General features: G+C 38.0%; 1 protein-coding gene across 1 annotated transcript in view; it reads right to left on the reverse strand.

The window, feature by feature from the left end:
- The window catches only part of TTC23L (tetratricopeptide repeat domain 23 like), a 73,373-nt gene that overhangs the window by 27,719 nt on the left and 20,984 nt on the right, over window positions 1–24,670 (reverse strand). Inside the window, exons 5-8 of the mRNA XM_017548288.2 lie at window positions 16,795–16,951; window positions 15,305–15,430; window positions 12,820–12,997; window positions 10,876–10,984 (exon numbers count right to left, since the gene is read on the reverse strand). Coding sequence (XP_017403777.1) covers window positions 10,876–10,984; window positions 12,820–12,997; window positions 15,305–15,430; window positions 16,795–16,951 — 570 coding nt within the window. The remainder of the gene's footprint in view (window positions 1–10,875; window positions 10,985–12,819; window positions 12,998–15,304; window positions 15,431–16,794; window positions 16,952–24,670) is intronic.

The raw sequence follows: 24,670 nt of genomic DNA on the forward strand, positions 1-24,670 counted from the left end.
CAACCTCTGCCTCCCAGGTTCATGCAATTCTCCTGCCTCAGCCTCCTGAGTAGCTGGGACTACAGACATGCACCACCACGCCTAGATAATTTGGTATTTTTAGTAGAGATGGGGTTTCTTCATGTTGGTCAGGCTGGTCTCAAACTCCTGACCTCATGTGATCCGCCCGCCTCAGCCTCCCAAAGTGCTGGGATTACAGGCATGAGCCACCAAGCCTGGCCAAGTTGTGATTTTATAAGTACTTTAAATATATACTTGTTATTGCTTGAAAGTTTAATTTTAATGCAGTGTCTTTCCAAACATAATACATGTTTATGTTATATCAATCTATAAAATACATAGAAACAATGGGAAAATTTTGCCAATACCATATTTTCTTTGTGTGTAAACTTACAGAATACAAGTGCAATTGTGTTCAGCTTTTAGGGTATCCATCACTCAAATAACGTACATTGCACCCATTAATTTCTCATCGTCCATCCCCCATCACACCCTTATGAGTCTCCATTATCTATCACTGCACTAAGTCCATGTGCACACATTTTTTAGCACCCATTTATGGGTGAGAACCTTGATACTTGACTTTCTGTGTCTGGCTTGCTTCACTTAAGATAATGACTTTCAGTTCTATCCATTTTGCTGTAAAAGGCATGATTTCATTCCTTTTTATGACTGAATAGTATTCTATTGCGTATATATACCAAATTTTCTTTATCCAATCATCCATTGATGAATACTTAGATTGATTCTATATCTTTGCTATTGTGAATAGTGCCATGATAAACATACAAGTGCAGGTATCTTTTTGATATATACATTTCTTTTCTTTGGGTAGATGCCTAATAGTGGGATTCCTGGATCAAATGGTAGTTCTATTTTTAGTACTTTGAGAAATCTCCGTATTGTTTTCCATGGAGGTTAAACTAATTTGGAGGTTAAACTAATTTCCATTCCCACCAACACTGTATGAGAGTTCCCTTTTCTCTGCAACCTCACCAACATCTATTATTTATTTTTTGTCTTTTTCTTAATAGCCGCTCTGACTAGGGTAAGATGATTTCTTATCTATACTGTCTTGATTTCTGTGGCTTTTTTAAAGTAAGTCTTGAAGTTGGGTAGTGTCAGTCCTCCAACTTTGTTCTCCTTCACTGTTGTTGGTTATTCTGGCCTCTCCACGTGATCTTCAGAATCAGTTTGCCAATATCCAAAAAATAACTTGCTGAGATTATTGGAATTGAGTTGAATCTATAAATCAAGTTGGAAGAACTGACATCTTGACTATTGAATCTTTTTATTCATGAACATGGAATAGATATTAAATGAAGAGATCTTAGTTTATTTTAATTCTTTGATTTCTCTTTTCTTTTTTTTTTTTTTTTAAGATGAGGTTTCACTATGTTGCCCAGGCTGGTCTCAAACTTCTGGGCTCAAGCAACTTCCTACCTCAGCCTCCCAGTAGCTAGGACTACAGGAACACAACACAATACCTGGCTAGTTCTTTGATTTCTTGTATCAGAGTCTTGTAGTTTTTCTCACATATATTTCATAAATATTTTGCTAGATTTATACCTAATTATTTCATTTCTTGGAGTGCTAATGTAAATGGTATTTTTTGAAATTTTAAATTTTACTTATTTCATTGCTGGTATATAGGAAAGTATTGACTTCTGAATATTAGTATCCTGAATCTTTTCTAAAATCACTTATTAATTCCAGTTTTTTCATTGATTCTTTCAAATTTTCTAATCAGACAATAATGTCATCTGCAAATAAAAAGTTCTATTTCTTCCTTCACAAATATTATAGTATATTTTTGTTGTTGTTGTTTTATTTTTTGAGACAGAGTCTCACTCTTTCCCCAGGCTGGAGTGCAGCGGCATGATCTTGGCTCACTGCCACCTCCGCCTCCCAGGTTCAAGGTTCAAGTGATTCTCCTGCCTCAGCCTCCTAAGTAGCTGGGACTGCAGGTGCACACCACCACACTTGGCTAATTTTTGTATTTTTGGTAGATATGGGTTTTCACCATGTTGGCCAGAATGGTTGATCTTCTGACCTCGTGATCTACCTGTCTTGGCCTCTCAAAGTGCTGGGATTTCGGGCATCAGCCACTGCACCCGGCCTATAGTATAGTTTTTATTTCCTTTTCTTATCTTATTGCACTAGCTAGGTCTTCCATTATGATGGTGATGATGGTGAAAAGGAACAGTGAGCGGAAACTGCCTTGTTCCTAGTCTTAATAGGAAAGCTTCTAGTTTTTCATCATTAAGAATTATGGTGTTGGCCAGGCACAGTGGCTCACACCTGCAATCCCAGCACTTTGGGAGGCCGAGGTGGGAGGATCACCTGAGGTCAGGAGTTTGAGATCAGCCTGGTCAACATGGTAAAACCCCATCTCTACTAAAAATACAAAAATTAGCCAGGCACAGTGGCAGGTGCCTGTAATCCCAGCTACTCAGGGGGCTGAGGCAGGAGAATCACTTGAATCTAGGAGGCAGAGGTTACAGTGAGCCAAGATGGTGCCACTGCACTCCAGCCTGGGGACAGAGCGAGACTCCATCTCAAAAAAAAAAAAAAAAGAAGAAGAAGAAGGATGGTGTTAGCTGCAGGTTTTTTGTAGATGTGACTTATCAGGTTGAGGAAATCCCCCTATATTCCCAGTTTGCTGAGAGTTTTTATCATAAATCAGTGTTAGATTCACCCAAATGCTCTTTCTGCATCTATTGATATGATCATGTGATTTTTCTTCTTTAGCCTGTTGGTGTGATGCATTGATTGATTTTCAAATGCTGGACTGGCGTTGCATATCTGGGATCAATTTCAATTGGCTGTGGTGTATAATTCTTTTTATATATTGATGGATTCAACTTGCTAATGTTTTGTTAAGGATTTTTGCTTCTATGTTCATGAGAGATATTGATCTGTAGTTTTCTTGTAAAGTCTTTGTCTAATTTTGGAATTAGGATAATGTTGGCTTCATAGATTGAGTTAAAAATAGTTATTCTGCTTCTATCTTTTGGAAGAGATTGTCAAGAAATTGTTATATGTTTTGTAGTATTCACTAGTGAAACCACAGGAGATTGTTATTAATTATTGATTCAATTTCTTTAAAAGAAATAGGTCTATTCAAATGGTTTAGTTTTTCTTATGTGAGTTTTGGCAAATTGTGTCTTTCATGAGAGATTGACCTATTTCATCTAGGTTATTGAATTTGTGAGCCTAGAGTTTTTCATAATATTCCTTTATTGTCCTTTTCATATGTCCATTGAATCTATAGTGATGTCACCCGTTTCATTTCACATAATAGAAATTTGTGTCCTGCCTTTTTTCCTTAGGTTTATCAATTTCATTGATCTATTCAAAGAATCGACTTTTGGTTTTGTTTTCTTCATTGACTTCCTGTTTTCAATTTCACTGATATCTACTATAATTTTTATTATTTCTTTTCTTCTTACTTTGGAATTAATTTGCTCTTCTTTTTCTAGCTTCCTAAGGTAGAAATTTAGATTACTGATTTTAGATCTTTTTCTAATATACAGATTTAATGCTATAAATATCCCTCTAAGTACTACTTTTGCTGCATCCCACAAATTTTTACATTGTTTTCATTTTCAAAAAATGTTAATTCAAAATATTTTAAAGTTTCTCTTGAGATTTCTTCTTTAACCCACACATTTAGATATGTGTAGTTTAATCTCCAATTATTTTGGGATTTTTCCAGGTATCTTTCTGTTGCTGATTTGTAGTTTAATTCCATTGTTGTCTGAGAGCAGACATTGTGTATTTTCTATTCTTTTAAATTTGTCAGGGTTTGTTCTATGACCCAGAATGTGGTCTTCATGGTGAATGTTCCATGTGAGCTTGAGATGAATGTGCATTATGCTATTGTTTGGATGGAGTAGTCAATACATGTCAATTATATCAAGTTAATTGATGGTGAAGTTGAGTTCTTTTATGTCCTTACTGATTTTCTGCCTATGTATCTGTCCATTTCTGATACAAAGGTGTGATGGTTAATATTGAGTGTCTTGATTGGATTGAAGGATGCAAAGTATTGATCTTGGTTGTGTCTGTGAGGGTGTTCCCAAAGGAGATTAACAATAGAGTCAGTGGGCTGGGAAAGGCAGCCCCACCCTTAATCTGAGTGGGTACAATCTAATCAGCTGCCACCATGGCTAGGATAAAAGCAGGCAGAATGTGAAAAGACTAGACTGGCTTAGCCTCCCAGCCTACATCTTCCTGCCCTAGAACATCAGACTTCAAGTTCTTTAACTTTGGGACTCAGACTGGCTTCCTTGCTCCTCTGCTTGCAGACTGCCTATTGTGAGACTTTGTGATCACGTGAGGTTAGTACTCGTTAATAAACTCCGCTTTATCTATATCTATATCTATATCTATATCTATATCTATATCTATATCTATATCTATATATCCTATTAATTCTGTCCTTCTAGAGAACCCTAATACAAGGGGTGTTAACGAGTACAACTATTATAGTGAATTCATCTATTTCTTCTCACAGTTCCATCAGTTTTTGCCTCAAATATGTTGAAACTTTTGTTAGGCACATACACATTAAGGATTGTATGCCTTCTTGGAGAACTGACCCCTTTATCATTATGTAATGCCCTTCTTTATACCTGATAACTTTCCTTGCAATAAGTTTGCTTTGGCTGAAACTAATATAGGTACTCTTTCATTCTTCTGATTAATGTTAGTGTAATATATCTGTCTCCATCCATTTCCTTTTAAGCTATGTGTGTCTTTACATTTAAAGTGGATTTATGGTAGATAACATATAGTTGGGCCTTGTTTTTTGATCTGCTCTGAAATCTTTCTTTAAATTGATTTAGACCACTGATGTTTAAAATTATTGTTAATATAGGTGGATTAACATTTACTGCATTGTTGCTTTTCTATTTATTGTCCTTTTTCTTTGTTCCTATTTTTGTCTTTCACTCATTTTCTGCCTTTTGTGGTTTTACTTTTTAAATTTTTTCTTTTTTTAATAGACAAGATTTCATTCTTCTCCTACACTGGAGTGCAATGGTGTGATCATAACTCACTGCAGCCTTGAACTCCTGAGCCCAAGCAGTCCTCCCACCTCTGCCTCCTGAGTAGCTAGAGTTACAGGCACAAGTCACTGCACCCAGCTCCTTTTGTGGTTAAATAGAGCATTTCATATTTCAGTTCCTCTTTTTAGCATGTCAGTTACTTTTTTTTTTTTTTTTTACTCTTTTTAGTGATTGCCCTGGAGTTTTCAATACACAACTATTCCAAGTTCACTTACAAATAACACCATATAGTACCTTAGAATACAAAATAATCCTAATCCTCACCTTCTGCTCCTAATCATGGTTGACATTCATTTACATGAAAATACATAATTGAATACACTGTTGCTATGATTTTGAACAAACTGTTATTTGTTAGATTAAGAATAGGATGGCTGGGCGAGGTGGCTCACACCTGTAATCACAGTACTTTGGGAGGCTATGGTGGGTGGATTGCCTGAGGTCATGAGTTTGAGACCAGTCAGGCCAACATAGTGAAACCTCATCTCTACTAAAAATACAAAAAAAAAAAAAAAATTAGCCAATCATGGTGGTGTGTACCTGTAATCTCAGCTACTCAGGAGGCTGAGGCAGGGGAATTGCTTGAACCAGGGAGGTGGAGATTGCAGTGAACTGAGATCACGCACTGCATTCCAGCCTGGGCAACAGAGGGAGACTGTCTCAAAAAAAAAGAATAGAAAAAATGAGTTTTTTATTTTATGATCACATTTATTCTCTAGTGTGCTTCCTTTCCTTATGTATATATGAGTTTCTATACCATTTTCCTTCTCTCTGAAGAATTGCTTTTAACATTTCTTTAAGGCATGTCTATGGTACTGGTTCCTGTGGAGACAGATTTCTACTTTGGTACACTGTGATTCCTTTATTTGCTGTCTCTCCAATTTGTGGGGCACTGGTTTGCTGTGTGACCTCAGTTCTCTATGACAGATCTAAGAGGAGTTAATTTTTCATTTTGCTTTTTACTTGTTGTTTGGATGCAGTGATGACTTCCAAACTCCTTATATACCAGACCAGAAACCAGAAGTTTTTGCTCAGATTTTAGTGCTTATTATTTTTAATCTGCATTCCTGGGGTTCACTCCTATGTCTGCATATGTTGACCCACTGATTTGGGCAGAAATTATACTTAACTACCTTCAGGCTATATGTTGCCCATCCTGTCAGTTGATCTGTATGTAGGCGAAAATATATTCCAAACTCTTGCAAATTTTGTCTTCTTTGGTTGTGACTCTTTATTAGGCTCTCAAATATCCCCCTGCACATGTATGTAGTTTTGTGGATATCCAGGGATGTGTGGAGACCTCATTTAGCCCTTTTGTGGTCTCCCCGTTAAAATTTCTGATGCCACTCACACCAACCAGAATAGCAACTTCAGGCTAGAGTCAACATACAGGCTTTCCTCTTTGTATTTCCTTCAGAGTTTGCCCCCTTTATCTGATAAACCTGTGGGATTTTATTCCTTTCATCAAATTAAGTCTTTCTCCAATGCCAGCAAAGCTGCCAGTTCTCTTGTGTATCCCATGCCAATAAAATTGCAATTCTCATGGATTGACCTGGGGCAGTGGATGGAAGCAGCCCTAGTCAGGAGGGCCACCGATTTTCTCTTTACTCAAAGCTCTAGCGGTTTTTTCAAAATAAATGCTTTTCAATTTATTCTCTTTATCTGCTTCCAGCACTATCAAATAGTTGTTTACGACCATTTGATTCAGTTTGTGTGACTGTACGTATGTGTGAATATGATTCACAGACCTCTTCACAATGCCATAGTCTCTCTTTACATTTTTACATTTTGATGAAATCTTACTTTGTAGTTTAATGTTTACCCAATGTAACTATAAACAATAGTATTATTTTTTGTGTCCTAAAAATGCCACTTAGTTTTTCCTTAATACTTTTTAAAAATTAACCTTGATATCTACAGATCTAGTCCAGTCCTTTTAACAACTACAAAATTCCACATAGTATTCACTACATATGAATACATCAAATTTTCCTTTTACTTTTCGTTACATATTTAGGTTATTTTTTACAATTACAAACAGTGATACAGTGAGCATCTTTATTCATGTTTCCTTTTAAATTTTACTAGACATGGCCAGGCGTGGTGGCTCATGCCTATAATCCAAGCACTTCAGAGTCCAAGGCAGGCGGATCACCTGAGGTTGGGAGTTCAAAGACCAGCCTGACCAATATGGTGAAACCCCGACTTTATATTAAAAAAAAAAATTTACTAGACATTATCAATTTAGTCTCCAAATTTCATATCAATTTACACTCACTGTTACTACTTATGAATAAACAGACCCATTTACTCATAATTTGCCAACTGCTATATATTTTTAAATTTTAAAAATGTTCACATAGGTTGAGTGAAATTTTAATCTTGCATTTTTAAAGATACATATCATTTTAAGATGTGTGACATCCTGCCAAATTGCTCTCCAGAGTTTTTATCAAATGTTCTTATCAATTCTGATGTTATCATATTTTAAATTTTGACAATTTGGTAGACAAAAAGAGTAACTTTGCTTTTACTTTTTAATTACTAGTATGATTGAAACTTTTTCCATATGAATTTTGGCCTTATTTATTATTTTTAGAGACAGGGTCTTACTGTGTTGTCCAGGTTATAGTGCAGTGGCACACTCATAGCTCATTGCAGACTCAAACCCGTGGCTCAAGCAATCCTCCCATCTCAGCCTCCTGAGTAGCTAGGACTCTAGGTACCTTCTACCACACTCAGCTATTTTTTTTTTTTTTCCTTTGTAGAGACGGGCTCTCACTATGTTGCCCAAGCTGGTGTAAATTCCTGGCTTCAAGTGATCTTCTCACCTTGGCCTCTGTATTTATTTTTTATCCAGGGCTTGATAATTTTTTAAAACCTATTTTTTTCTATGTAAATGTAAATGTTAGCTCTTACATTTAGGCCGATGATCCATTATTAATGTTTGTGTATGGCATGAGTAAGAGTCCAATTTTTTTTTTTTGGCATGTGGTATCCAGTTATTCCAATATCATTTCTTATAAAGACTATCCTTTCCATACTGAATTACTTTTGCACATTTATCAAAAATTAATTGGTCGTAATTATACGGGTCTATTTCTGTACTCCATTGTTTTCTGATGACTCTGATCTCTGTGTCTGTCCTTTCACAATATATCACATTCTCTTGATTAGTGCTTCATAGTAAATCTTAAAATCAGGTATTATGATTCCTCCAACTGTATGCTTTCCCAAAACCATTTTAGCTATCCCAATTTCTTTGCTTTTCCATACAAATTTTAGAGTTATATTGTCTATTTTTACAAATGCTTCTGTTGGGATTTTGACTGTAATTATGTTAAATCCACAGATCAATCTTGGAAGACTGATATCTTTACTATATTGTCTTCTAATCCATACATAGCATGTCTATTTATTTAGGTAATCTTTAATTTAGTTTTGTAGTTTTCAGCACACAAATACTGTACATATTTTGATAAATTTATACCTAAATATTTCATGTGCAGGGATGGGGCTACTGTGATATTTTTTTAAATTTTTGTTTCCAGTTGTTCATTGCTACTATGTAGGAATACAATTTAAGTTTTGTGCATTGATCTTGTATCCTGTGGTCTGGTTAAACTTAAACATATTAGTACTAGGATTTTTGTAGATTATTTGGCATTTTCTTCAGAGACAATCATTTTGACAGCAAATAGGGACCATCATATTTTTCTTGCTTTCTTGCATTTGCTGGACTTCTTCTAGTACTATGCTGAATAGGAGTAGTGAGAGTGAACATCCTTACCTTGTTCTTGATCTTATGGGGTAAAATAGCCACCACTAAGCATGAAATTGTTGTAGGGTTTTTGTATATGCCTTTTATCAGATTAACGAAGTTCCCTTCCATCATGAATGGATGCTAAATACTGTCAGATGCTTTTTCTGCAACCACTGACAAAATCATGTGCTTTCTATGACTGGACTGTTAATATGGTAGAGGTACACTGACTGAGATTTGAATATTAAACCGGTGTAACATCCTCAAAAAAAACTTCACTTGATTGCTGTCTGTGACCACACCACCCTAAACACGCTGGACATCATTTGACCATGGTGTTATTTATACATTGCTATATATTTTGTTGCTTTTTTAAACTATGTACATGAAAGGTCTTGATCTGTAGCTGTCTTTTTTTTTTCTTGTAATGTTTTTGCAGAGTTTTGATATCAGGTCATGCTGGCCCCATAAAATTAGAAAGTGTTCTCCTCTTCTATTTTCTGAGAGAGATTATGCAGAATTGGTATTATTCCTTCTTTAGATGTTAAATAGAATTCCCTGGTGAAATCATCTGGGCCTGGAGATTTCTTTCTTAAAAGATTAACTACAAATTCATTAAAAAGAAATAGTTATGGGTCTATCCAGGTTATCTGTTCATCTTGACTACATTGTTTTTAATTTTAATTATGGTACTTTGTGACAAATAAAAAGGTTAGACATTTTTGTAATTAAATCTATCAAACTATTCTTTTATGGTATGTCTTTGTGTGCCTAGAAAAGTTCTTTCCTCCAATTTTTAAAAATATTTTAGCATTTTTATTCCAGTACTATATTTTCTTCTAGTTAATTTACATTTTTAGTTTTGATGCATAAAATGTTAATCCATCTGGAATTTAATTTAGTGAATGAGGTAATAAAAAACTCTTTATTTTTAAAATTAAAAATTAGTATATAAGAAAAGAATAAGGTTACCTTGAAATCTCTCAACTCTATAAACATAAACTTTTTTTTAAAAAAGCTAAAATTTGTATATATTCACAGATTAAATTTCTTATGACCACAAAACTACTTTTAAAAAGCTCAAGTATACATGGAGATATATACTGTGAATATAGACGAGGAAATCTTAAAAGGAGAAAAATGATTAGCTGAAAAACAAAGAATCAGGAAGTCTTCAATGGATATTTATGTTTAAGAAAGTAATTAAAAGATCAAAACTTCTGCAAATTGAAAAAAAAAATGTTTATTTAATGACATGGGGAATACAAGCATTGAAAAAAGTAGGATGCAAAGCTTTCTCTATAATTCTATCCTCTCTAACTGGAAAATAACATACACAAAAAGGTTACATTTATAAGCAGAGAAAATAGGCATTTTTTTAAATGATCAAGTTACATTCTTCATGGAGCCTAAATTCCTCCTGACAGGCCATTGAATCCATCAGTGTCCATTAATCTGATCAAGCCAGCAGAGAATGATACATTGTCCTCCCTTGCTGGTTCATTTGTGTCTCTCCCAAAGCCACCCACTTTCAAAAAGATGACCTTGCCAGACAAAGAACTATTGTTGAAGCATAATCAGTTGGTTTTCTCTGGAACCCGTAGTATCTAACTATTGAACATGGGTCAAGAAAATTCTTCTAACAAACATTCTCTCTTGTAAGCCAGAGTAAAAGAGTCAAGGAGACTGAAAGTGGAGGAGGGGACAGGGAGCCATTTATCACTGAATTTCTTCATCAGCTAATACTGCACAGGCCACATTCATAGTGTGTGAATTCTACTAGTTAGGAAGGCGAATCTTTTGAGATTCAAAATAAATAAAGGATATAGAAATCAGATGATTTATTTGTTTCTGACATTCCAACAAATGTGAGGATATAGTATCAGGTCTAAATTAATGTGTAATTTATTTTGTATGAGACTGTGACCAACTTAATCTTTCCATTACAGGAATAAATAGCTGATTAGAATCTCAGACTATATGCCAATGTACTTTCCTCATGTGACTGAAAAATGATAACTTCAAGGCTCTTTTACCTACCCCTGTGCTGGGCCTCTCCAGACATGGCATAAGCTTTGGCCAGTAACACACTCGTTTCTGCAGTTTTGGGGCTGACTTCAGTGAACAAAGAAACACAGATAGAATGAGCCTGGAATAAAGAAAGTCATGACAAGGTAAGTAACCAAATGACAGTGTTCATTGTAGATTCAGATGAGAAGTGAGCTTGAGTCCCAGCTCTGCCACTTCCTAGCTCTGTCTTGAGCAAGTAATTTCACTTTCATTTGTAGAAGGAATATATAATTGCCACTGATTAGGGTTTGGGAAAGATTAAGTGAGATGGCATATGCAAACCACAGGGCATGGTACCCATCACATGGTAAGTCCTCAATAAATGTTAGCTAGTATTATTTTTATAAGATTTCATACCAAAATAAAGTCATAACCTTAGCTCAGTCTCACTGGACTGAACTCCAGTCTTGAAGCCAGTCTTGGAAATGTAAATCACGGTTAATGAGAATCGTATTTGCTACAAAAAGTTGTTGTAAACATTAAATAAATTAATATATGTAAAGTGGTTAGAAAACCACCCAGCATATAGTAAGCACTAAAAAAGTGTTATATTTTATATTATTTGTGCTAAAATGAAAGGAGTAACACTTAGAAAAGAGAAAGAAACATTCGAGTCCACATCTACCAGCAACAAAAAAAAAACACATGTGCTTAATATTTCACAGGCCAAATACTGTGAGGTGTTTCAAAGAGCTGAAGGGATTATCACAGAAGACTTTGGAGCCAAGACACAGAGCAGAGTTGTTGTAAGTACAAGCTGTAGAGTCAAATTTGGAGTTCAAATCCCTGCTTTACTATTTGTTAGCTATACAATGTCAGCTGAGTTAGTTATAACTCTTTGTGCTTCTGGGGTCATCCTTAAAATGAGATAAAACAATAATGGTATCTACTTTATAGAGCTATTGTACAGATTAAATGAATCAATATATCCTCTAGGGCACTTAGAAAAAGCATTCCATGAATTTTAGCTCTTATCTTTTGGGAAACACTGATATTCATTGTTTTATTCATTCTGATCTGACCACTGCTTTAAGAAAGTCTGGAACACAAAAACCAGACTGGCTTTCTCTGTAAGCAGTGGACTCCCTGCCTTCAGAGTAGCATTCTCTGACATCTCTCCACTGTGTGATGTTTATAATCGTGGATTGTCAGATTGTTTGCAATGCCTTTTCTTCAGAATGTGTTTTCATGTATACTATTAGATTGCATTGCACCTTTTCTATGATACAGGATATCCAGTATTTTGATGGGTTTGTCACTGTGGGAGATACTTGAAGCCACGGGCAGCATTCTCCTTTGGAAGAGAGAAAAGGTGAATTTAGCAGCTTCAAGTACATGATACATAAAAGTACCCTAAACTGTTACCATATGGTAGACTCAACATTCCTTCCTATGTTTTATTTTGTTTTCCCCTGGGCATTTGCCTAGTTAGTTACCTCCAAGTGAAACACCCTTTTGCTAGTTTAACCTTAGGTTTGGAAATATAATCAACTAGACTGGTTTAAAGTATACATGACAGCATTACCCTACAATACCATGATTTTCATTTAAAAGGTCCTTTGTTTTTGCTGAAGATTAAAATTTGGCTGCCCCTCTGTCTTTTTTCCTTGGAGGAGATTCACACTTTGCTTCTTTTCCTGGCACCAACAGAGATGATAATGGGTACCTGGGATGGGGAAGCGCTGTCTGCATATCAAATGACACAGCACTTTCACCCACCTGAGTCAGTGTTCTCTGCCCTGGTCATTTAAAGTTTGATCAAGGTCTCTTAGGTGGATCCGGAGGAAAGTGAGGGTTAAAATAGAATCAATTATACCCCTTGTTCTTCTGAGAAGCCCATGCTTCCCTGCCCCTGAGAACCAGGCCTGGGGCCAAACAAGGCGATCTAGCCTGGGCTCCGGCCAACCCACCAACCTGCTGCAAGTACTGGATAGCCTGGTTGTGGTTCTTCCTCAGCTGCTCGATCTGAGCAGTTTCCTCGTACAGGCTGATCAGATCTGATGTCCTATCACTCTTGGCAGCAATCACATCGCCAATTGCCTTTTCAAAGTATGCCAGAGCTAGGTTCAGCCTGTGGATGGCCAAGGAGGCTCTGCAAGAAAAGGGATTAAAGTAGAAAGCCACCAAGAGGCCGCTTACTTTGCAGACACAAAAGGAAATGATTTCCAAGAATTAAAGAATTTGGCCTTCACAAGCCCATCATCTTTGTAGCTGGCTCAAAACTCCAGCCTTGGTGAAATAAACTCCAATTATCCTGCATTTTATCCATCAGATTCCACAGATGACCACTCATTAAACCCACTACTATGTTGTGTTATTATCTAATTTTTTAAAAAAGCAAATGGAAAAAATGGCTTCCAGGAATTCACAAGATGGGATAATTTACCCATAAACATAGACTTTCTAAAATCAAAATAAAATTTTATTACCTCGGGTTCCCTTTCTTTCAGGCCAAAGAAAGTTTTTGCTTTGTTTTAATTTAATTTGGCCTATTCCTCCTTAGCTAAAAATGAGAGGGGATAGAAAAAAAAATGTAAATATTCCATAAATTATAGTATACCATACACTAAAATACTTCAGAGACATTAAAAGTCATGTTTTCTTTTTAGACAGATATGGGGAGATATTAAAAATATGCTAAAAGGAAAAAGATATAAAACTGTACTTCAAATGTGATCCACATAAAGATATAGTTATCGATATCCATATATATCTGTCCAAAATGTTCATAGCAGTTATGTCTGTGTGGTGGAACCACAATTGGCTTTTTTATTCTTCATACCTGTATGTATTTTCAAATTTTCCACAACAAAGTTGGAAATATAATTTTTTTAAATGAGGATAAAACAGTATCTCTTGGAGGTTTATTTTTCCAGAGGCAGCAAGGCAAAATGAGAGCATGGATAGTTCAAAGCTGGTTCTAGTAGTTATTAGCTTTATCACACTCTACAAGCCTACATTTCCTTCTAAATAAAGCAATTGAGTATATCTATATTGCAAGGCTGCTGTGAAGAATATTAAGTGTAAAATCACCTAACATATAGCAGATATATAATCAATATTCCTTCTTCCTCACTCCAATCTTTGTATCCTAAGTTGAATTAAAAATATATGTGTGAGTCAGGTGTGGTGGTGTCTGCCTATAGTCTCTGCTACTGAGGCGGTTGAATCCAGGACTTCAAGGTTTCAGTGAGTTCTGATTACACCCTGCACTCCAGCCTGAGTGACAGAGTAAAAAGCTATCTAAATGAAAAGAATAGAAATACATATCCTTATCGGCTGTGGTGACGACTGAGTGAAATAAATTATGTAAAGCACTTAGAACAGTGTCTAGTATGTAGTTATATTTAGCAGGCACTCCAACACTTAGAACAGGATATGCATAAAAAAGGTACTCAATAAATACTGGAGAATGGATGAATCAAATGAGCACCAGAGCTTTTCTGAAAAAGGAATAAGGCTATCTTTCACATAAGGCAGAAGAAAATTTAGGCCCTATGTGACAGGAGTAGACATTCACCAGACTCTAATTTATGGCCCTATGGACTTAAGTCATAGTTTGATTTAGTTCTGGACATTCCAGGATCTCCCCATTTCCCATTTGACTTCCAGATTCATGGTTGTTTAAAGGAGGCAGACATGACGCATGTATTTCATTTACTTACCATTCAGTCATATACAGTACCATGCCAAGTGCTTACAGTTTTGGAAACAGATTGCTTTCAAGGATGTAGAGATATTTGAAAAATCTAGGGAACAGTAAACTCTTTATTCTTTTTCTTCTAATAATCTGATGGGCCCACATTCATTTCTAAATATTCTGATTCTCAGAGGATCCCTAACTCAACAGCAAGACAGTTAAATCTTGTTCTGGCTTAAACAAATTCCATGAACTTTGTTGTCATATGGAACAGAACTTTCCTTAAAAATGTACATGCTGTGTGTAGCTTTCACAGCTTCCAGTTAATTGTCTTCATTACGTGTTCCTTCATCTAAAATGTCACATGTAGTGACAAAAATAGGTGGCAATTCAGAGAAAAACATAATCTTAGAGTAAGTTTGAGAGGCACGTATAAGGAAGACTAAGAGTTAATGAGTCCAGATCATGGATCCAACATTTACAAGCTATGCTGTCTTGGACAATTCATTTAACCTCGGCTTCAGTTGCCGTGACCCCCCTTCAATAAAATAATAATCGTACCAACTACCTCAGTGGCTGTTGTGAGGATTAAATGGGACGTACACAAAAAACACAGTGTATGTGTTTGGTAAATATGAGCCTCTTTTATTATTATTTGAGTTTCTGGGTTTTTTTTGCTCTAAATATTTTTCTCCCTTATATCACGCAATTCCAGGACTCATTCATAAAAGTCTCAGATTCTCCAAGCCCAGATCTTACCTGCCCAAAGCAAGTGTTAGGTCTTTCTCAGAGACTTCTGATTCACAAATACCTCCTTTATATAATTCTTTCAGCTCCTTCATGTTTCTCTTTGCCTTCTGCAAGTTGAAATAGGCTTCTCTGCCAGTGAAATAGTCAAGGAAAATGCCAAGCACTCAAACAAACTGCCACTGCACAGGAGCGCGTGATAAGGAAACAAAAGGGGCTCTTGGAAAAATGAAGCAATATTAAAAATGGGTATTTAACTATGTTCTCTATTTTCCATGTATTATGTTGTTAGGAAGGAAGAATGCTTTAGAAAAGGAACAGGGGCTTGGGTTTCCTGTGGTGGTTGCCTGAATCCAAGACTAGAGTAGGTAGGGACTGTTTGCAGGAATGAACGGAAACTGTAAATTACACTCGATTTCCTTTAGAGGCATCTACTGCGTGACAATAGTTATTCATTCTTCCCAAGCCAGTTCCTGTGAATGGCAAAAGAGAGGAACTAATTATGCTGAAAGGAACTTTCTGGGTCATTTAGAAAGTCCAAGCAAAGCGGGGTTTTGGCCAGAAGCAAACAGCAGAAAAGCAAAAACCCCCTTAATTCCCAAACATTCTTCTATTTTCCACATTTTCAATAGTCCCCTGCTAAGGGTATTACAGAAGAAGGCCACATATCAGATTTTACAAGTTTAGCATTAGGACCAAAAAAGTAGAGAGGGGGATATGTGGAGAGGGACACATGGGCTCAAAGAGTGCTCATGATGATTTGTGAGCATCAAATGCCCTTAATATCTTTCCAGTGGAGATGGTACGAAAGGTTGTCAAAATCCCAAGTTCTGAGGAAAGGCACCTATAACAGTCCCCCTCTGGGGATTTAGAGAACTACTTGTTTTGTCTACTTTGCTTGGCCTCCAGCCTCATGGGCAGTATCCCCAAGTGCATTTCAAAAAACTAAAATAATCAAGAGTCAGCTTAATCAGTGATTTTGGGCTACGCATTATAATCACTGGAGGGCTTTAAAAAATTTCAATGAACAGATGTGCCTCAGAGCTACTCAGTCAAAATCTTTGGGGTAGGAACAGATAGCAGAAATTCTTAAAGCTCCCCAGGGGATTAAAATGTGTGATCTACTTTGCCAAACTGTGCTTTAAATTACCATCCATTCTCTTCATCCCTACACCACCACCACATCCTCATCCTCACTGCTAATACTGATTTTCTTGGGTGCTAAATGAAGAGCAGAACAGACTCAGAAAATCTTCGACTGGCTAGGTGATGTGTCGCTAATGGAACCCCTTCCATGGCTCAATACAGAGCTTATATGAACAGACACAGAAAGAGAATACACACCCTTTAAGATGGAGAAGAGAGGGTTGTGGAGGGCCTGGATGTTGGAATAGATCTATAAGGCCTTGGTTCCATCCCCGACCCTACTGTATGAAATGACCCATCTGGCATGTGTGGCCTGTGGCCCCAAACACTAAATTCAACTGGGAAGGGAAGGATATCGGTTCTGCAGGAGCCAGGCCACCCCTAGAGTGTAGTACAGCATAACCAGAGCTTCCAGGATTTCCTCTTTCTCCTTATCTGAGGTCGTATTTTCCTTCCAGGTCAACAGTGTATTCTTAGCGGACGCAGCATGTTTTTTGGCCTGAACTGGGAGGCCTAGGGGAGTTAAAGGGTAGGTAGCAAGAAGATAGACATTAAAAAGGTATGCTTCAGTCAAAAACATTCCTGGGAGGGGGTAAAATGGGCAGTGCGGTTGTCATATGGTCTATAGTATTGGTTCCTAAATTTGACTGTGAATCAGAATTATCTGAAATGCTTGTAAAGAATATACATTCCTGGGCCCCACCCAAGACCTACTGAGTGGGGAATCTCTAGAGAAGTGGGGTCCAGGAATCTCTGATTTTAATCTGTACCACAAGTGGTTCTTATTCAGTCCTCTCAACATTAACTTTCAGACCTCAGTTTGGAACTCCAGATAGAGACAGGAATTGAAGATAAGTATCCTATTCCTGATTCTGCCACTAATGCCATGTGACCTTTTCAACCCACAAAGCTTCTCCATCCTCCAATTGTTGAACAACAATAATAATTACAGAAGCTGCCCTTACCAAACACATGGAGATAGTCCAGGAATGAAGGAGGTTATGCCATAGAGTGCTATGCGTTGAGCTTTCAGAAAAGGCATTCTATAAATACAAGGGCTTATGAATGCAATTACTTCCATCTGGGGATTTTTTTTTCAATCTAAGATGAATCTGGTGATACTAATTGGTCATAAAACACCCATAAAAAGAATGCAATTGCTAAATGCAGTGAGGTCCCAAACTAAGAAGACAAAGGCAAGGCCAGACCCCAGCTAGACAGAACTGGTGGGGTTTTTCCCCTTGTTTTCTTTCCTTTTCATTTTTTTGTTTGTTTGATTTTTTAGATTAAAAAATACAAACCCTTGTGTCAAGGCCTGAGTTTTGATAGACTGCAGTGAGGGAGCTTCTCTGCTACATACAAAACCCTAAGCCAGAGGCAGGTCATCTAATGATTTCGCACCAGGTTCCCCACAAATATGCATTGCATGAAGGGAGAAGGGGCAGCCCCCTTTCCAGCCGCATCTCATTTCTTTTTCCCCTTGTTTTCTAACTAAAGGCTGGTATTCCTGGGCACTTAAATGAGCTGCTACTTGTCCAGTCAACAGAGGTAGACCTGGGAAGACTGAAAACAATGGGTAGGGTTCACTTTCAGTCCTCTCTATGTAGGCACCTAGGGACTGGTAAACATATTCACCCCTGCCAAGTGGGCCACCATGCCCCAAATCCTCACTTCATACCCCCTGCCCCAGTCCTGCTCAGCAAGCTGCCTTTGGCTCCTGAGGCCTAGTTTCACTGAATAGGTGCAAGTCAATGGCAATAAGGATACATTTAAAAGTTTGTCTTTGATACCTGCAGCCCTCATGTGTTCTAAGTGCACCTCCTGAATGAGTTACAGCAATGAAAGGGAACAAGTTCTTGGGTCCTTAGAGCTAAGTTCTAGATTCCTGGGCCCCACCCAAGACCTCCTGAGTAGGGGGAATCTCTAGAAGTGGGGTCCAAGAATCTCTAATTTTAATCCTGGGCCCCTCGGTGGGGTCCAGGAATCTAGAACTGTGTTCTAAGGACCTCCTGAATGAGTTACAGCAATGAAAGGGAACAAGGCCTTCCCCGGGAAAGCTCTAAAGGTTACCCAGGTTCCTTTTCCCTTTTGCAGCCATTGTCTAAGCAGCAGTGGTCAGAATGAAGTTCAATCCTTTTGTGACTTCTGACCAAAGCAAGAACCATAAAAACAATTTCAAGTGCACCTTCTCAAATTCTTCAGATGGTGCAAGGACACTATAAAGGTCAGCAAACTGGCACAGTTATCCACATTTACCAGAAGAAATATGGCATCAATACTGACAGGGTGCAGTGGGAAAAGGCTAATGGCACAACTATCCACGTGGGCATTGACCCCACCATTTATCACTAAGCTAAAACTGGAAAAGAAAAAAGGATGCTTGAGTGGAAAGCCAAATCTTACTTAGCAGGAATGGAAAATGGTAGATATAAGAAAGAAACATTTGAGAAGATGCAGGGGGTAAGTACCCCTAAATACACCTTTCATTAAAAACTGCAAAAATAAAAATAAATAAAGGTGATCCAGAGTCAAGAAGTCTCTGCAGAACACTCAGAAATATCACTTCTATAGGTCTCAGCTGAAGAGAAAAATGGACTTTGGTGAAAGAGAGGGCTGTGTACTAAGTTAAGAGTGACCTTCAAATTGCACTGTGCATTATAAGCACCCTGTTAAAATGCAGATTCCTGTACCACACTTCCAGTAGTCACAGCTCACAAGTTCTGGGGTAAGAACCAAGAATACACATTTACAACAAGCAACCATGTTTCAGGTGGTAACCAAGGATTCTCATTTGTAAGAATTAATCTTGGTAATAATGCAAGGTCGTATGAGGACCACACTTGAAACACATAGTGAAATCTTTAAAGAAGAAGTAGGACTCATCTTGTTTTTCAAGAATGGATAGGATTTTTGACTGATACAAGGAGGTTTTCCACTTGGATTAAATAGCTTGAGGCCATGAAGACAGAAAAAGCAAGTGTGCATATGTGTGTGTGCTACACTGGGGGATGAAGTTGGGTGGATATGGAATTGTTAAGGAAGGAAAAAAGATGATTGAAGGGAAACTCTGAACTGAAAAACATATAAGCTATGCACTGAATATGTAAAAAGTCTTGGATGATGTCTTAATTTGTATGTGCTGTTATAACAGAACACCTGAGACCAAGTAATGTATAAAGAACAGAAATTTCTCACAGTTTTGGAGGCTGAAAAGTGTAAGAGGAAGACACCAGCTTCTTGCGAGGGACCTCTTGCTGTGTCCTACATATGATGAAAAGTGGAAGAGAATAAGGACCATACACCACAAAAAGCCGCTTTTGTAAGGGCCTTAATCCCATTGATGAAGGAGGAGCCCTCACAGCCTAATCACCTCTGAAAGGCCCCACCTCTTGATGCTATCACATTGGCAGCACCTGAACTTTGGAGTGGACATGCTCGGACCATAGCAGATGCTAAGATAAGGAGGTTGAATTTGATCTGTGAGGTAACAGGGAGTCTTCACAGGTCTTGAGGAAGAAGGCAGCCTCACTACTTAGCTCACAGAAAACTCTGCTTCAGATACTGGAAGCTGAGATTGCCACTTTAGACCAAGAAAATCAAGTCGAAAATTGAGAGACTGTTTTGATCAAACAGGTCATTTTCCACAAGTAGGTGGGCCGTTGGGAGTGTGTCATTAAGGGCTGTGAAAACCAAATTCAGACAGTTCTTAGGAAGAAGAAAGGTGAAACTAGAGGAGCTACTGAAAACCACCCCAAATCGGCAGACACTCCTTCTGGGTTTGTGAATGGCAAATAAGATAACTACCACTCAAGAAAGTTGTTCTGAGGCAGTCCCTGAGGCTTTGCAAGCCTGCGTCCTCCCTGCCAAAGTATCCCATGCTGGTTGTGCAATTCCCAGGAGGAATACTTTCCCTGTCAGCTCAGCAGCTAATCAATCATACAGTTCCTTGCTTTGCGACGACTAGGCCCCACACTGTGGGCCTTCTGATGGAAAAGCTGAGCCTAATGATGCTTAAGCAAACTAAACGAGGATCTTAATTTAAAACAATTTATTATATTTTAAGCCCTAAAGGGGAAAATCACTTCTTTCACCTTCCCAGAATCCACTCTGATCTCCAAAGTGGAGTGCATGAACTCTTCCAGGTATGCAAGATGCCATAAGAGTGTGGGGAGGAAATCAAAACATCTCTATTTTTTTTTATCTGAAGCCTTTTTCTATTTTTATTACTACTTATAAAATTACATAACATCGATACTGTTGTACACAATCTATTTAAAATACATGTATAAAGAGTAATTGTTTGCTCAAGTTTCTTTTAGTGATAAAGGAGCTGCCTCTTGAGTTTGGATACCACTGCTCTAGACAAATGTTTTTCCAACCTTTTCAAGTATGAAAGAGCTCTTTCAATATTTTTTTTTAAAAATCACAGTTGGATGATCCAACATAACTCAACAGGAACAGCTCTGGAGTGCAGTTCCCAGTGAGAAGAACACAGAGGGTGAGTGATCACCACATTTCCAAATGAATTTTTACTGCCCATGGACCAGGTGATTCCCAGGCAGAAAAGCACCACGAGTCTCCAGCATGGCTGTTTCAGCCAGCACAGCGGGTCTCCGCATAAAAACACACACAAATATGGGCACTGTTTCAACTAGCACCTGGAACGCCTGGGAGACAGAGTCACCCATTCAACTGAACAAAAGGGGACTGAAACAGGGAGCCAGGTGATCTGGCTCAGTGGGTCCCACCCCCAAAAAGACCAGCAATCTGAAACGCTCTAGATTGAGAGTTTCACAGAAAACACAGCTCTGTGGGGGGAAGGGTATTGGCCATTACTGAGGCAGTCCGCCATTACTGAAGCAGTCTGCCATTACCAAGGCAATCCGCCATTACTGAGGCAGTCTGCCATTACAGAGACAGTCTGCCATTACTGAGGCAGACTGCCCTTACCGAGGCGGTTCTAACTATACCTCTATAAACAAAACTGGAAGGAAGTTCACATAGCATCTGGGCAGAGCCCATGGAAGCTCAGCAACACCTCTGCTGGCAGACTGTGAGTAGGCTACCTCCTTGCTGGGCACGGCATCCCTGAAAAAAGGCAGCAGCATGTCAGGAACTTATAAATAAAGCCCCACCTTCCCAGAACAGAGGAACTGGGAAAAAAAGGTGGTTATGAGTTCCACCGCAGCAGGCTTAAATGTACCTGCCCAGCAGCTCTTAATGGAACAATGAAGCTCACAGCTCAGCATTAGAGCTCCTATAAGGAACACACTGTCTCCTCAAGCAGCTCCCCGACCCCCGTATATCCAAAAACACACCTCATAAAGGAGAGCTCAGGCTGACATCTGGCAAGTATCCTTCTGGGACAAAGATAACAGAAGAAGAAACTGGCAGCAACCCTTACTGTTCTGCAGCCATTGCAGATGATCCCCAGGCAAGCAGGGTCTGGAGTGGATCTCCAGCAGTCCTACAGCAGAGGGACCTAACTGTTAGAGGGAAACTAAAAATCAGAAAGAAATAACTTCATCATTAACAAAAAGGACGTCCACTCAGAGACCCCATATGAAAGTCAACAACTACAAAGACCACAGGTAGATAAATCCACAAAGATGGGAAGAAACCAGCACAAAAAGGATGAAAACACCCAAAACCAGAACGCCCCTCTTCCTCCAAGGGATCACAACTTCTCACCAGCAAGGGAACAAAGCTGGATGAAGAATGAGTCTGAAGAACTTACAAAAGCACGCTTCAGAAACTGGGTAATAACAAACTTCTCCGAGCTAAAAGAACATGTTCTAACCCAATGCAAAGAAATCAAGAAGCTTGAAAAAAGGTTTGATGAATGCTAAGAGAATAAACAGCTCAGAGAAGAATATAAATGAATTGATGGAGCTGAAAAACACAACACAAGAACTTTGCAAAGCATACCCAAGTTTCAATAGCCAAATTAACCAAGCAGAAGAAAGGATATCAGAGATGGAAGATCAACTCAATGAAATAAAATGAGAAGGCAAGATTAGAGAAAAAAGAGTAAAAAGAAATGAACAAAGCCTTCAAGAAATATGGGATTATGTGAAAAGACCTAATCTATGTTTGATAGGTGTACCTGAATGTGACAGAGAGATTGAATTCAAGGTGGAAAACACTCTTCAGGATATTATCCAGGAGAAATTTCCGAACCTAGCAAGACAGGCCAATATTCAAGTCCAGGAAATACAGAGAAAACCACAAAGATATTCCTCAAGAAGAGTAACCCCAAGGCACATAATTGTCAGATTCACCAGGGTTGAAATGAAGGAAAAAATGCTAAGGGCAGCCAGAGAGAAAGGTCAAGTCACCCACAAAGGGAAGCCCATCAGACTCACAGCAGAAACCCTACAGGCCAGAAGAGAGTGGGGGCTAACATTCAACATCCTTAAAGAAAATAACTTGCAACCTAGAATTTCATAGCCAGCCGAAATAAGCTTCATAAGCAAAGGAGAAATAACGCCCTTATAAACAAGCAATTGCTCAGAGATTTCATCACCACCAGGCCTGCCTTACAAGAGCTCCAGAAAGAAGCACTAAACATAGAATGGAACAACCAGTACCAGCCACTCCAAAAAAGTACCAAATGATAAAGAGCATCAACACAGTGAAGAGACTTTGTCAACTAAGGGGCAAAACAACCAGCTAGCATCAAAATGGCAGGATCAAATTCACACATAAGAATATTAACCTCAAATGTTAATGGGCTAAATGCCCCAATCAAAAGACACAGATTGGCAAATTGGATAAAAAGTCAAAATCCATCGGTGTGCTGTATCCAGGAAACCCATCTCACATAGGCTCAAAGATACACATACAAGCAAGGATACACATAAGCTCAAAATAAAGTGATGGTGGAAGATTTAACAGGCAAAAAAAAAAAAAAAAAAAGTAGGAGTTGCAATCCTAGTCTCTGAAAAAATAGACTTTAAATCAACAAAGATCAAAAGAGGCAAAGAAGGGCATTACATAATAGTAAAAGGATCAATGCAGTAAGAAGAGCTAACAGTCTTAAATATATACACACCCAATACAGGAGCACCCAGATACATAAAGCAAGTTCTTAATGACATACAAAGAGACTTAGACTCCCACACAATAGTAGTGGGAGACTTTAACACTCCACTGTCAATATTAGACAGATAGACGAGACAGAAAATTAACAAGGATATCTAGTACTTGAACTCAGATCTGGACCAAGTAAACCTAACAGACATTTATACAACTCTCCACCCCATATCCACAGAATATACATTCTTCTCAGCACCACATCACACCTACTCTAAAACTGACCACATAATTGAAAGTACATCACTCCTCAGCAAATGAAAAAAATGGAAATAATAACAGTCTCTCAGACCACAGTGCAATCAAATTAGAACTCAGGATTAGGAAACTAACTCAGAACTGCACAACTTCATGGAAACTGAACAACTGGCTCTTGAATGTTGACTGGGTAAACAATGAAATGAAGGCATAAATAAAGATGTTCTTTGAAACCAACGAGAATAAAGACACAACATACCAGAATCTCTGGGACGCATTTAAAGCAGTGTCTAGGAGAAAATTTAGAGCAATAAATGCCCACATGAGAAGAAAGGAAAGATCTAGAATCGACACCCAATCATCAAAATTGAAAGAGCTAGAGGAGCAAGATGAAAAAAACTCAAAAGCTAGCAGAAGACAAGAAATAACTAAGATCAGAGCAGAACTGAAGGAGATAGAGACACAAAAAACCCTCCAAAAAATTAATAAATCAAGGAGCTGTTTTTTTGATAAGATCAATAAAATAGACTGATAGCCAGATTAACAAAAAAAGAAAAGAGAGAAGAATCAAACAGATGCAATACAAAACGATAAAGGGGATATCACCACTTATTCCACAGATATACAAACTACGATCAGATATTACTAGAAGCAACTCTATGCACATAAAACAGTAAACCTGGAATATACGGATAAATTCTTGGACAGTTGCACCCTCCCAAGGCTAAACCCGGAAGAAGTCATAAACCAGAATAGACAAAAAAAAAAAAAAAAGGTCTGAAGTTGAGGCAGCAATTAATAATCTACCAACCAAAAAAAGCCCAGGTCCAGATGGGTTCACAGCCAAATTCTACCAGACATACAAAGAGGAGCTGGTACCACTCGTTCTGAAAGTATTCCAAACAATCCAAAAAGAGAGAATCCTTGCCAAATCATTTT

Source organism: Cebus imitator, unplaced genomic scaffold, assembly GCF_001604975.1.
Source record: "Cebus imitator isolate Cc_AM_T3 unplaced genomic scaffold, Cebus_imitator-1.0 Scaffold205, whole genome shotgun sequence".
In the NCBI taxonomy this organism is placed as follows: Eukaryota; Metazoa; Chordata; class Mammalia; order Primates; family Cebidae; genus Cebus; species Cebus imitator.